This window comes from Ahaetulla prasina, chromosome 13, assembly GCF_028640845.1.
Source record: "Ahaetulla prasina isolate Xishuangbanna chromosome 13, ASM2864084v1, whole genome shotgun sequence".
Lineage (NCBI taxonomy): Eukaryota > Metazoa > Chordata > Lepidosauria > Squamata > Colubridae > Ahaetulla > Ahaetulla prasina.
In genome coordinates this window covers 8,425,846-8,441,350 of record NC_080551.1, presented here as the reverse complement: position 1 = coordinate 8,441,350, position 15,505 = coordinate 8,425,846, and the positions used below count along the sequence as shown (strand labels likewise).

The following is a 15,505-nucleotide window of genomic DNA, read 5'->3' as shown; positions in this document are numbered from 1 at the left end:
TAAAAATAACATATTGAAATATTGAATAACTAAACAATGAACGATTATAATTTAATATACAGATGTGTATTGTTATTAGTATTATATAAGCTTGTTATAGGGGGGAGAGGAAGGATTTGCTTGGAGCATCAGAGGCCTCTGTAATTTACAAACCTATTACAAGATCCATAATAGTAGCACTGAAGGAGTTGAAAAAAAATAGGTATATTTAAAAAAAAAAAACAATGATCAAAGGAGAAACTCCAGACTTTATGAGGCTACAAGCTAATGGTTTGGTCCTGCAAACCAACAAGAGAGACACAGACTTCAGAGGATAATTAGAACTGCAGAAAAAACAATGGCTACCAACCTGCCTTCCATTGAGGACCTGTATACTGCATGAATCAAAAAGAGGGCTGTGAAAATATCTACAGACCCCTCACATCCTGGACATAAAATGTGTCAACTCCTACCCTCAAAACGATGCTACAGAGCACTGTACACCAGAACAACTAAACACAAGAACAGTTTTTTCCTGAACGCCATCACTCTGCTAAACAAATAGTTCCCTCAAAACTGTCAAACTATTACTAAATCTGCACTATTATTAATCTTCTCATCGTTCCCATCATCTTCCACTTATGACTGTAACTTTGTTGCTTGTATCCTTATAATTTATATTGATATTGATTGGTTCCTGATTGCTTATTTGTACCCTACGACTATCATTGAGTGTTGTACCTTAGAATTCTTGATGATCTTTTCTTTTATGTACACCGAGAGCGTATGCACCAAGACAAATTCCTTGTGTGTCCAATCACACTTGGCCAATAAAAAATTCTATTCTATTCTATTCTATTCTATTCTATTCTATTCTATTCTATTCTATTCTATTCTATTCTATTCTATTCTATTGTCCTGAACTCCTAGGGCCTAGGCTTTGGGTCAATGGTTTGAAGCATTTTAAAAGTCTTGTCAAATCCTGCTGTCTTCTCTCTGAGGAACCAGAAACTTTGGCAGAAGGACAGATTGGCTATCTCAAAAATACAGCTCGTCCTCGACTTGCAACAGTTTGCTTAGTGACCGTTCAAAGTTATAAGGGCACTGAAAAAAAAAGCGATTGATGACCATTTTTTCCACCCTTACGCGAATGATGCCTGCAGTATCCCCGGATCATGGGATCGTTGCTGCGACCTTCTGACAAGCAAAGGCAAAGCCGGCTTTACTTAACAACCATGTTACCAACTCAACAACTGCAGTGATTCACTTACCCATTGTGGCAAGAAAGGTCGTAAATGGGACCAAACCAGGGGTGAAATCCAGCAGGTTCTGACAGGTTCTGGAGAACCAGTAGTGGAAATTTTGAATAGTTCGGAGAACCAGCAAATACCACCTCTGGCTGGTCCCAGAGTGGGGTGGGAATGGAGATTTTGCAACGTCCTTCCCCCAGGAGTAGGGAGGGATTGGGGATTTTGCAGTATCCTTCCTCTGGAGTGGGGTGGGAATGGATATTTTGCAATAACCTTCCCCAAGGAGTGGAGAGGGAATGGGGATTTTGCAGTATCCTTCCCCTGCCACACCCACCAAGCCACGCCCACAGAACCGGTAGTAAAAAAAATGGATTTCACCAAACTGTAGTCATAAGTCAAGGACTACTTGAAGACTTTGATCAGACTGCTCCCCTCACCCATCTAGAATTGAAATTGGGACATTCACAAAGCCAGCACTGTGCAATATTCCCTCTGCAGAACATCTAAACCTGAAGCTGATCCTTCTTACCTTCTCCCAAGGTGCTCACCACCACCACGTCAGAGGCCTTACTGGCCCCGCGAGAGGTGTAGGCTTTGATGTAGAAGCTGTAACTTGTGGAAGGCTCCAGGTCGCTCACCAGCTGCTGGAAGGTGCTTTTACTGACAGCCTCTTGATATTCCATTTCCACTGGGTCTGAAATACAAGAGGGATGGATCAGGAAGGAAGGAAAGAAAGAAAAGAGGAAGGAAGGAAGGAAGGAAGGAAGGAAGGAAGGCCTCTGGTGGCTCAGACTGATAAGACAGTCTGTTATTAACAGCAGCTGCTTGCAATTACTGCAGGTTCAAGTCCCACCAGGCCCAAGGTTGACTCAGCCTTCCATCCTTTATAAGGTAGGTAAAATGAGGACCCAGATTGTTGGGGGCTATAAGTTGACTTTGTATATAATATACAAATGGATGAAGACTATTGCTTGACATAGTGTAAGCAGCCCTGAGTCTTCGGAGAAGGGCGGGATATAAATGCAAATTTAAAAAAAAGGAAGAAGGAAGGAGAGAGGAAGGAAGGAGGAAAGGAGGAAGGAGGAAGGAGGAAGGAAGTGGAGGAGGAGGAAGGAGGAAGGAAGGAAGGAAGAGGAGGAAGGGAGAGAAGAAGGAAGGAAGAGGAGGAGGAGGAAGGAAGGAGGAAGGAAAAGGAGGAGGAAGCAAGGGAGGGAAGGAAGGAAGAGGAGGAGGAGGAGAAAGGGAAGGAGGAAAGGAAGGAAGGAAGGAAGGAAGGACAAGAGAGGAAGGAAGGAAGGAAAAGAGGAAGGAAGGAAGAAGGGGAAGGGAGAGAGGAAGGAAGGAAGGAAGGAAGGAAGGAAGGAAGGAAGGAAGGAAGGAAGGAAAAGGAGGAGGGAGGGAGGGGTCCAGGGAGCCAACATTTGGAATAAAAGTGCTGCAGATCCTCCATTTTCACTGAGGAATCTGCCTCAGATTCCTTATGTCCTCATTTTGAGAATTCAGGCCAGAGCACTGCTTAGAATAAGGGCCAATTGTTAATTTCTATTTATTGGAGATGGAATCTCTTCATTTGATTTCCAGCCTGCCCGCCAGCTTCCTTCTTAAGGGAGGCTCGATGTCAAAAACCACAACACCATGTCATGTTGCATTTTGCCACTAGATGTCAGGCATGCCAAAACTTCTATATATTTCCTTCTCTCTTTCTTTCTATTTCTCGCTCTCTCTTTTTCTCTCCCTCCCTCCCCTTTCTCTTGTGTTGTGCTCTTTCTCTTGTCCCTCCCTCCCTCCGTGTGTGTGTGTGTGTGTGTGTGTGTGTGTCACATATACCCACCCACCCACCCACCCATGATTCATTTAGATTCTCAAAGCAGCTTACAAGGCAGAGAGAGTGCTAAATTTAAGACGGGGAAAGAGAGTTCAAATTCCTAATCCTATTCCTAAACAAAATGGGATGCCTTTGAGACTATTTGCCTTCATCATCCTCCCTAAGGAAGAATAAAATCGGGGAGAAAGCATGCCCTTAAAGAAAAAAAATAGAAGGAAACGCGGCAAATAAACCTAGCTACTCTAGCTACTTTTTCCAAAGCCTGTATATTAATCTCTGCAAGTTTACCAAAGGTTTCTTTTTCTTTTTTCAATCTATAATTATACAAGAAGTCCTCAACTTACAACAGTTCATTCAGTGACCATTCAAAGTTGTAACGGCATTGGAAAAACTGACGTGACTGTTTTTCACACTTATGACGGCCGCAGCGTCCCCATGGTCATGTGATCAAAATTCAGGTGCTTGGCAACTGACCCGTATTTACGACGGTTGCTGTGTCCCAAGGTCACGTGATCCCCTTTTGCGACCTTCTGACAAACAAAGTCAATGGGGAAGCCTAAAATCTTGGCATGAATTAATCACACTTGGCCAATAAAAAGGTCTATTCCATTCCGTTATGTTCTATTCTATTCCATTCTGCATTCTACTCTACTCTACTCTATTCCATATTCTATTCTATTCTGTTCTGTATTCTATTCTCTGTTCTGTTCTGTTCTATTCCATTCTGTTCTGTTCTATTCTATTCCATTCTGTCTTCTACTCTACTCTACTCTATTCCATATTCTATTCTATTCTGTTCTGTATTCTATTCTCTGTTCTGTTCTGTTCTATTCCATTCCGTTGCGTTGCGTTCCACTCCATTCCATTCTGAATTCTATTCTATTCTATTCTATTCTATTCTATTCTATTCTATTCTATTCTATTCTATTCTATTCTATTCTATTCTATTCTCTTCTATGTACACTGAGAGCATATGCACCAAGACAAATTCCTTGTGTGTCCAATCACACTTGGCCAATAAAAATTCTATTCTATTCTATTCTATTCTATTCTATTCTATTCTATTCCATTCCATTCCATTCCATTCCATTCTCTACTATATTCAACTATATTCTACTATATTCTATTCTGTTCTGTTCCATTCCGTACCGTTCTATTCTGTTCCATTCCATTCTATTCTGTGCCCTACCCTATCCTACCCTACAGAAATGTAGGGGCATGCTGACTGCTAAATGGTGCAATGCAAAATAGGACAGTTGCATCTCCCATGAACCCCTCATCACTCCATCAATGTCCCTCCACCCTCGAGCAGGTCTCCCATAACCTCATCTCCTTGGAAAAAACAATATAAGTGCCAACCCTCTGCTTGAGAACCGCTAGTCAGAAGCGTAAGAAAAGAGATTCTCTGCACAGTGCGAATATTAGCAGCCTTGGGCCCTTCTCAGCCACTCCTACCTGCTGCTTTTCTTATGTGTAGGACGTAGCCGATGATCTCCTTGGTGTTTTGCAGCGGCTCGCTCCACAGCAGTTGGACGGTGGTAGCCGAGACGGAAGCTGCTTTGACTTCTTGTGGAGGACCCGGAAGTCGGTCGGCCCACAGCACCGTCAAGCGGGCGCTGGCTTGGGTGGAGCCCGCGCTGTTCTCAGCGATGCACTGGTAGATGGCCTCATCCGTCTGGCCAATGTTGGAGATGGTGAGCGTGCTGGATGGAAAACAATCAAACCAGGCATGATTATTAGCCTTTTCTAGCAAGCCCCTTAAGGACTCAGCCTTCCTCTGACCCCGTTCACACAGCCCCAGGCAAACCAGGTTAATCCTTCAGTGTTTGAAAAGGGTGTAATGGTAGTCTAGATTGCCCAGGTAAGACTTCCCTTCATGCATTGTCTGGTGTAGGCTTGGATAAAGCCCACTGGAGGCTTGCTGAGTGTGAAAACTTGGATCCCCGAAAAGCAAGTGGATTATATTGAAGGAAAAGAGAGGAAATGAGCAGAAATAGAAGAAAGAGGTGATGGAATTAATTGGCTCTTGTAATTGGCCCACATCTCAGCAGAGATTAAAAACAACAACCCCAAAACCCTTTGCAAACAACACTGACATTTCCAGTAGACAGAAAATTACTAATAAAGAAGAATATTTGTAGCTCAAATATTGTTGCTTTCTGAACTTTGTTAATTTTCTTGCAGATGTTTTACTACCCAAACCTGTTAATATCCTCAGTGCTAGTAACAAGTACTGTGCTAGCAATGACTAGCACTGATGAAGTTACCTAGTTTGGGTGATGAAATGTCTGCAAGAAAAACAGCCAAGCTCAAAGAGCACCAAGGACCTCTCCGAAAATTACCACTCAAACTTTGTGAAACTGACACTCATGATAATTGATACTTATCAATTGATACTTATCTATCTATCTATCTATCTATCTATCTATCTATCTATCTATCTATCTATCTATCTATCTATCTGTTGTGTCTCGTCCGATCTCACCACAGCCGGGGCCTTCTTATCTGCTTCCGAACACGGAGGAATGTCCTAGTATGCCTCCCGGCCCCAGCCCTGGCTCCATGCCCAGACAGGCTGAAGAGGAAGAAATACCTCCAGCCCCGAGCTCTGGCTCCATGCCCAGGCAAACGGAGCAACTAGACCCCTCCCCCTCCCCCACAGCATGTGAGCCTGAGGGAGATCAATTACCAACAGCTGGAGACTGGAGTGACCCTCGCGTCAGAAGACTGGATAGGCGGAGGCAACAGAAGGAAGGGAGGGGCAGGCCTGGATAAGTGCTGAGTCATGGAGCCACACCCCATGGCCTATATAAAGGATCTGCTTTCTGGCATTCTCTGAGTCAGGCAAAGTCTAAACATATCTTGCGAAGTCACTTTCTGGTCTCCTGCCTGCCCTGAGGACTTTGCTAGGACTTTGGTAGAGCTACAGAGGCACACCTGATTCGGATTTCCCTGACCCGGCTGTCAGCGGAGGAGTGGGACACGACACTATCATCTATCTATCTCTATATAATCTATCTATCATCTGTCTAATTATCTATCATCTATATCTATTTATCATCTTATCTATCATCTATGTATCTATCTATATCTATCATCTATCTAATTATCTATCTATTATCTTTCATCTATCTATATCTATATCATCTAATTATCTATTTATCTATCTATCCTCCATCCATCATCTATCGAAAGAAAGAAAGAAAGAAAGAAAGAAAGAAAGAAAGAAAGAAAGAAAGGAGTTCAAAAAAAGAAAACAAGCTGGAAAAAAAAAAGAAAAAAGGAAGAAAAGATAATGTAAAGCAACGCCTTCCGATATTCTTCATAGCTGTCATCAGTATCCCAGATAACATTTTTTTTAGCCACTTCCAACTTTCAAACACAGGAAAAGCAGAGCAGAGAAAATCTCTCTGTTAGAGCAACTTTTAAGTTATGTGGGGACATTTGCAACATGCAATTACAAGAAAGTTGAGATGATGCAACTGAAGCTCTGCTTTGACTTTTTGTGTGTGTTGTACACAAAAACGGACAGGCTGTCCCACTGTGGCCCTCCTGACTTTTTTGGCCAGATTCTGGGGACACTCCCCCCCAATCTCTGCAGGTTTATTAATTAGATTTCGAAAGCCACCCAACTGAACAAGCGGCTTGTAGGTTCAGTGTGTCATGAAATGATCTCAATGGCCATGAGCAAACATTTTGCCGGAGATTGCCCGCCATTGTACAATCCATTATCCCAACCCTGTTTTCCCCCCAGCTTTCAGACTGTTAAGAGTTGAGCAGTTTAGAAGTTAGAATTAAAATGGGCTGGGCTCACTCCAGCTCCTTCGCAGCTGTTCAGTGAAAAATGCATAATGTAATTTGCAAGCCTTACACCCTGTTGTAGCATAATTGCTGCTGAGGGCTGGGAGGTGGCAGGGAGTAGCATTCATCTGAATACATAAAGAAATAAAATAAACCAGGCTATTCAGAACGATACAAAAGCGGTATTCCACTATAGCATCTCTTTAAAACAGCCACTTTTTCCCCTCCAGGCTCCTGAAAAACGAGAACCTGAAGATAGACGTGGCTGCTTTAATAGCCGATTTATTAAAGTTGCTGCTCATTTACAGTAATGTAAGGTTAAATGCTTAACAATGGCTATATATAATCTCTTTGTTAAGGGATGGCGAGATCTCTTCAAATTTGGCTAGAATGAAAAAATGGAGGTGGGGAGGGGGAGAGAACTTTTTATTCATTTATTTGTAAAATTTATTGGCTGCCCTTCTTGCCACAGGGTAACTCGGAGTGGCTCTGAGGATTGCATGAACTATATACCAAACCTAAAAGGCATAAGTAAAATATTATAAAGACCCAAGTGCTGCATTTCAGCTAAAAGATGGGAAGGGAGAGAGTAGGATGAGGGGGGAAGAGTAGGATGAGGTGGGGAGGGATCTGTTGTTGTTTTTCTAAGTTTTTTTTTTTGCATATGCATTTTATCAATGCATGAACAGTGTGGCATCTGAGTTTCATACATTCTAATACGAATAAAAGTAGAATTAATCATAGTTATTATATAATACACAGTTATTACATCAACTTATATATTTGTATTAATAAAACACATTTATATTAAGTTGCAGTCCGTCATTATCCAATTATTCCTTGTTTTCTCATTATTGCTTTTATTTTATTATATAAAAGTGTATACACTAATATTCCCCCTTCTCTTATTTCTATCTCCTATTCTAACTTTTAATCACGTCACTCTTTATTTAAAAAAATGTTTTCTTTCTATCCTACCTAACTTCTAGTCATGTCACCTACCTAAAAAAAGAAAAGAGAGAAAAAGAAAAGGAAATCAGAACAACAAAACGGAGAAATCATCTATCCATCATCTCTTGCCCGCTTCAATACTTTAATTACTATGCTTTTTTTGACTTGCCTCCCATATTCCTCTCTTGGGTTTTTATCTCTGTCTGCATCTACTTCTTGGCTGTACAGGGGGGGGGGGGCTGTTCTTAATCTACAAACCACCACCCCTTCTGAAACCCCTCCATTGGAGCGCCAAGCCAACAGGCAGAGTCAGGTCTTTAGGCTCGTATGGAAGGTCAGGAGAGGTGGAATGGACCTCACTCGGGGTCAAGGGGGGAATGGAACACAAGATGTTCCAAAAGGCAGGCACAACGGCAAAGAAAGCTCTTCTCCTGGACCTCATCAACCAGAATTCCCTGTCCAAGGGGACTCGCAGTATCCCTTCTCTGTCAGCACCGATGGGGTGGGCCAATCCCAATGCGATGAGATGCTCCCTTAAGTCACCTGGATTTATGACCTGAAGGGCTCTAAACAAGAAGTGGGTTTCAGCAGGTTCTGACCAGTTCTGGAGAACCGGTAGCGAAAATTTTCAGTAGTTTGGAGAACCGGTAGTAAAAATTCTGCCTGGCCCCGCCCCCATCTAATCTCTGCCTCCTGAGTCCCAGCTGATCGGGAGGAAATGGGGATTTTACAGTATCCTCCCCATGCCACGCCCACAAAGCCACGCCCACCAACCCATGTCACACCCACCAAGTCACACCCACAAAACCGGTAGTAAAAAAAAATTGAAACACACCCCTGGCTCTAAAGGTGTTTACAATCCCTTGATTTGCATCCAGAAGCAAACTTTTTAAAAAGTTATAAAGTAAAAAATGATGTAGTGTGAACATATAACCCTTCCTCTCTTTTAACACTTCCATTTACTCTCCCAATTAAGAAATGGCTGGTTTTGGGTTCAGGACAAATAGAAAGACATGCTTTTTCATGTGTGAATGCATGCCGATATTTTATTTATTTTATTTATTTATTTTATTAAATTTTTATACCGCCCTTCTCCCGAAGGACTCAGGGCGGTGTACAGCCAAAGATAAAACACGAAATATATACAATTAAAACATTTAAAACCTAGCAAATTAAAAGATTTTTAAAAGATCAGGAGGGGTTGTTTTCTTTTTTCTTTTTTTTCATAATTGATCCCAAACTGTCTGGTACTATTAGGTCTTGCTATAAACATCACTTTGCCAACCTAGTGGACAGAGGGAAAAGCCGTGAGGGACTGAAGAAACAGCAGTTCCCGGGGAAAGAGTCAGATTAAAAAAAAATAAATCCGAGTCAGGGCCAGAACTGTAACCTAAGAAAACATGTGCGAGCCCTGGTGATGCAGTAGTTAAAGTGTAGCATTGCAGGCAAGCTCTGCCCACAGTTTGGAGTTCAATCCTGACCAGCTCAAGGTTGACTCAGCCTTCTATCCTGTTGATAAAATGAGGACCCAGATTGTTGGGGGCATCATGGAAATAATGCTTGTAAACTGCCCAGAGAGTGCTATAAAGCCTAAATGCTATTGCTGTTGCTATTTCAGACAAGACCAGTGGTGGGATTCAAATGATTTAACAACCGGTTTTCAGCCCTAATAACCAGCTGGGTGGGCGTGGCCATGGTGGGCGTGGCCAGGGGGTGTGACAGCAGTACTTGGCTCCTGCACCCCCCTGGGAGCAAAAATGGGCCGGGGGGGTGGAAAGCGCCGCCCCTCTGTGTCCCGTTTTGGGCGTCCCTGCAGCCTCCTGGGTGCGAAAACAGGTCACAGGGGTGTGTGGCGTGACGGGACTCCTAGAAAAGGGCCGGGCAGGGCCAGCCAGCAATTTAACTACCGGTTCGCCCAAATCGGCCTGAACCATTGGACAAGACCATATCTAACTCTCATGAAGATAATGGGAGGGAGAGAAAGGGAGAGGGAGAGAGGGAGGGAGGGAGGGAGGGAGGGAGAGAGAGAGAGAGGAGTGCATTCAGATTTGCATCTGCTACAATAGTTCTGTAAAAATGTAGTATTAGCCTGCATGACTTTGGATTCCTAGTCCGGTTTATCTTAAAGGATTGATGGCCAGTTTGGCTGGATTCACATAACAAACAAGACTTGGCTAAATGGCCGTTGAACAGTTCGTGTTTTGGTGTGTGGTGTGAACCAGGCTATAATTTTAAACCGTTATCCGGTTTATTTGTTGGACATGAACATGCTAAGTGAGCAAAGCACTACCGTTTGGTTCGCACAGGCTTAGGGGTTAAGCAAGTTATCTGAACCCTGCCAGCAACTGCGGAATAAAAAGCAGTCAAGTTAATATTTATCGTTTGATGATACGGTTGAAAGGCTAATCAATAAAGTAAATATAATGAGGAATTCCCATTGCTCGTGTAAGGAGAATATAAATAACTGAGCAATACAGGCTACAAACGAACGACCAGATCGGCAAAAATTCTTCCTAGAATGATCCCAGTTCCATATAATCACGTTTGCCTTGTTGAACATCATCTTTTCCTCCTCTGCAAATGTCCCGAACCGTAGAGGGTACGGGATGCATCCAGATTAAATTTAGCTGCTGAGATGATAGCAAAGGGACCAAAAGCATCTCAGAGATGGCCCAGATTTGGTGCATCTGATGAAACTCCCTCTCTTCCAAAAAAAGGGATGGGGACAATTTCTTAATCCAGGTGAGTGCAACACTGGGGATCCCCCAAAACAGAGGATGCAAAGCAGTGGTGAAATCTAAATTTCTTTCCTACTGGTTCTGTGGGTGTGGCTTGGTGGGGGTGTCATGTGACTGGGTGGGCGTGGCTATATGACTGGGGGATCAAAAGACAGAAACTCACTAACAATGTTTTGCTGGAGCAGAGTTGGACTAGATGACCTCCAGGTCCCTTCCAGCCCTGGATTATCCTCTGAAGCTGAGTCTAGTGCCAGGTTTGTAGTCCTTCCTTCCTTCCTCTCTCTCTCCCTCCTTCCTTCCTCCCTCCCTCCCTCCCCCTTCTTCCTTCCTTCCTCCCTCCCTCCCCCCTCCCTCCCTCCCTCCCTCCCCCCTTCCTTCCTTCCTTCCTTCCTTCCTCTCTCTCCTCCTTCCTTCCTTCCTTCCTTCCTTCCTTCCTCTCTCTCTCTCTCTCTCAAATGAACCCCCCACTCCTCCATTTTTTGCCTACACTCCCCACTTTTTTGGGTTGAGGCTTGCAAGCCATAGGCCTCTTCTCTAAGAGTGCAATACAATTTACAAACAGAAGTTGCGAATGCTCCAACACTGGAAGTCTTTAAGAAGAGATTGGATAACCATTTGTCTGAAATGGTACATAGGATTTCCTGCCTAAGCACGGGGTTGGACTAGAACAGGGGTCACCAACCTTTCGAACCTCGGGGACCACTAAATCCATAATTTTAAATCCCGCGGACCACTAATATGACCTGCCTAATGAGCGGCTGGGTGGGCGTGGCTAGGTGATCATGTGACTAAGGGGGCGTGGCCAACCTGATGTCACTCACGTCAAGGGGCCCCTCGCCAGCCTCTACTCGCCCCTCCCCTCCTAGCCACTCCTTGCCTCCCCATCCAGGCTCCTTAGGGCCCCAACAGGAAGCAGTTGCTGGAGCTAAGTAGCCACCATGAGAAAGAGTTGGCAAAACAGCTGGCTCAGTTCAAATTGGAACTGACTGAGAAGGAGGCTCAGCAGAAGCACCTCACTGAGAACTACAAGTATAGGATTTCCAAGCAGAGGGAAGACCTGTGGGAGTGCAAAGCCAGGTACCGGCGCCTGGAGGCTCATCGGGCTGAGATGGTCAACCAGTTCCAGGCTGTGATGCAGTTCCACTGGAACAAGGTCCTCTGGTTCTTCGCCACCAGCACCACTTCCCTCCAGCCTTCACCCAAAGCCCTGCACCAGGAGGCCAAAGCAGACCCCAAGTTGGAATCTCTGCCCACCTCCGACCCACACAAAAAGACCCCGAAGGGGGAGACTCTGCAGCAGCACAACCATATCATTGAACGTATCCGTCCCACGGGCCATAGTTTAAGGACCCCTGATTTAGTGCAATATTAAAAAAAATGCAAATGATTTTTCTGTGGACCACCAAAACTTTCTCACGGACCACCAGTGGTCCACGGGCCACCAGTTGGTGACTGTTGGACTAGAAGACCTCCAAGGTCCCTTCCAACTCTATTATTCTCATGTTCAGATTTCCAAAAACTTGTTCCCAACCTCTTTTCATGAGTGGACTGTCAAGTGCACTTATGCTATCGATAGTGAACGCTCACTGTTTTCGTGTATGGTAAACGGCATAAAATCAGAGGTCCTTTTCATCATGGCCTCTCCCTTGTCTTTTTCAAAGAGCAAAGGTAGCCTTTAGCATGGAAATACACACACGAACACGCACAGACAGACACACACGCTGAAAAGGGGGAGGGGGGAGTGTCAGCGGTGTGCCCTCCCCCCTTCGCAACAGCAAACATTAATTCCCTCTCGTGGGTCGCAGCAAAACACCCCAGGGAAGGCAGAGAATTGCAGTCCTCATGTCAAGCCTTTTGCAATCAGCCAGGATCTAATTTATGTGCAGGCTCCATCTGGCACATGTGTGAAACAGTTTCTATGTAAAGAGAGGCTCAGCCTCCTAGAGCAGGGCGGGGGTGGGGTGAAGGGCGGGGGTGGGGGGCAGGGGGTGATAAAACATGACAGAGCCATGAAGCCGAGGCATGTGGCTGTGAAAGGAAGCGGGGGGGGGGGAAATGTCAGCTGTCGCCTCCCCGTCCCCCTCCCCAGTCTCCCAACCAAGAAGATCTGGCTGGTACGCAAATCTGACGAGCAAGCATCAGCAGAGAAAAGGGAAATATCACACCTTTCCACACTGTCATCAGCGGTGGGTTTCAGTTACCTTTGCTACCGGTTTGCTCGCGTGCGCGCCCCATCTATGCATGCACAGAAACTTCTACGCATGCGCAGATCGTATTTGATGACGTCCGGGGTGGAGCCTCCCACCACCGCTACTACCGGTTCGCCCGAACCAGAGCGACCCACCACTGCACCGTATCCCAGTGTGGAAACCCCAAAGGTTTGGAAAATGTTGCAAGCGGCTTTGGATAAGTCCAGCGAATCATTACCGTAACAAACGGGCTTGTGAATGGCTTCCTATGGGGAAGTGAGTGAGCAACCAAAAATGGTACGGTAGACGGGGAGAAAGACATCAGCTTGCTCCAAAAAAAAGCACATCTGGCATTCAGGGGTCTTTGGTGCGCCCCAAGCTTTGGTGGTTTCCTTGCAGACATTTCATTACCAAGCTAGGTAATGTCATCAATGTTAGTAGGAAATGGGATTTACCCAGTGGTGAAATCTAAATTTCTTTCCTGCTGGTTCTATGGGCGTGGCTTGGTGGTGGTGGTGGGTCATGTCACTAGGTGGGTGTGGCTATGTGACTTGGGTGTCAAAAGACAGAAACAATGTCCTGCTGGAGCAGGGTTGGACTAGATGACCTCCAGGTCCATTCCAGCCTTGGATTATCCTCTGAAGCTGCGTCTAGTGCCAAGTTTGTAGTCCTTCCTTCCTCTCCTTTTTCCTCCTTCCCTCCCTCCCTCTTTCCTTCCTCTCTCTCTCTCCCTTCTCTCTCTCTCTCTCTCTCTCTCTCAAATGAACCCTCCCCATTTTTTACCTACACCCCCCATTTTTTGCCTGGCAGGCTTCAGCTTTTTTACCTTTTAAAAAATGCTTTTAAAAATAATTTTTTAAAAAGCCTCTGACGATCAGGCACCTCAGCAGGGATCATCAGAGCCTTGTTTTAATCCATTAAAAGCATTTTTTAAATAACCATTGCTACCGGATTGCACGATCCGGTCCGAACCGGGAGCATTTCCACCCTGGATTTACCACTCCCCAAATCCTACTAGCACTGATGATGTCACCTGGCTTGGGAATGAGACATCTGCAAGAAAACCACCAAGCTCAGAGAGCATCAAGGACCTCTCATTTAGACCCTGAACTACAAATATTCTCCTCCGTTGGTACGTCTTGCGTTCTTATGCTCTGTGGATAACCGCTGGTGGTGGTATTCAGCTGGTTCAGGGTGAACCGGTAGCGGTGACTGTCCAGCATAATACCATCCAATTAATTAGCCACGTTTTCGGGGACGCGGAAGGCGAGCAAAGCACATTTATGGAAGGCCGGGGCATATGCAAAAGGTGTGTGCACAGGGCGAACCGATGGTAAAAGTAGGTGAAACTCACCTCTGATAACTGCACTTCAGGGTGAAGGAACCTGGTGAAGAGAACCTCCACGAATAATGCTCTTAAATGTTCTTCTCTTAGACTAGTTTAAATCCAGGGTTAGTGCTGTGTAAGCTAAAAAGCCAACGTAATTGAGCTTGCCATGTTAAACTCTATTTTAAACCAAGATTAAATTAAATCCTTCCAGTAAACCAACTTAAATGGGTAACCTGATCAGGAGGCGATCCTAGAGAGGCCATATAGAAATGGGACTTCTCTAGCAAGGTTGCCTCTATTATCGTTCTGAGGATTCACCCACCACTGTGACTCAGTGGGAGGTTGAAAACGGGAAGAAGGGAGATGGGGTTACAGCGTTAGTGGGGTGCAAATAGGTCCAGCAAGTTCCATCAACATGAAGACTCTCTTCGTGTAACTTGATAAGTTTGGTTATCATTGACCTTAGTTTTGTTTTACTGCGCAGTCAAGACTATTTGTAAAAATCTAGCTTGTTTGCTAGATTTCAATGTATTATTCAAACTACACTCCCCCTATGATTTATTTCAGTCACCAGGTTGGGTGTACTATGAATGATAGAAAACGATAGCGAATAAAGTTGGTAAAATTACTAAGAGTAAAATAAAACACAGGCAGGGCTGCGAGTTCCACTTATTTCTCATACAAATTCTGCTCCTGGTCAATTTTGGAGCCAATACTTACAGATACAGAATAGAATAGAATGGAATGGAATGGAATGGAATAGAATGGAATAGAATAGAATAGAATAGAATAGAATAGAATAGAATAGAATAGAATAGAATAGAATAGAATAGAATAGATTTTTTTATTGGCCAACTGTGATTGGACACACAAGGAATTAGTCTTTGGTGTTTATGCTTTCAGTGTACATAAAAGAAAAGATACCTTCATCAAGAATCATAAGGTACAACTCTTAATGATAGTCATAGGGTACAAATAAGCAATCAGGAAACAATCAATATCAAAATAAATCATAAGCAACAAAGTTACAATCATGCAGTCATAAGTGGAAGGAGATGGGTGATGGGAACGATAAGGAGATTAATAGTAGTGCAGATTTAGTGAATAGTTTGACAGTGTTGAGGGAATTATTTATTTAGAGTGATGGCATTTGAGGGGAAAAACTGTTCTTGTGTCTAGTTGTTCTGGTGTGCAGTGCTCTGTAGCGTCGTTTTGAAGATAGGAGTTGAAACAGTTTATGTCCAGGATGTGAGGGGTCTGTAAATATTTTCACAGCCCTCTTCTTGACTCGTGCAGTATTCAGGTGCTCTACGGAAGGCAGGTTGGTAGCAATGTTTTTTTCTGCAGTTCTAATTATCCTCTGAATTTAGGACCACAATTGAGCCCAAAATTTGGCTTGTCAGAAGGTCACAAAAGGGGACCATGTGACCCCGGGACACTGC

At 44.3% G+C, this 15,505-nt stretch overlaps 1 protein-coding gene across 1 annotated transcript in view; it reads right to left on the bottom strand.

Moving 5' to 3' along the window:
• Positions 1-15,505, bottom strand: part of IGDCC3 (immunoglobulin superfamily DCC subclass member 3) — a 119,812-nt gene that overhangs the window by 12,674 nt on the left and 91,633 nt on the right. Inside the window, 2 exon segments of the mRNA XM_058156338.1 lie at positions 1,759-1,923; positions 4,510-4,757. Coding sequence (XP_058012321.1) covers positions 1,759-1,923; positions 4,510-4,757 — 413 coding nt within the window.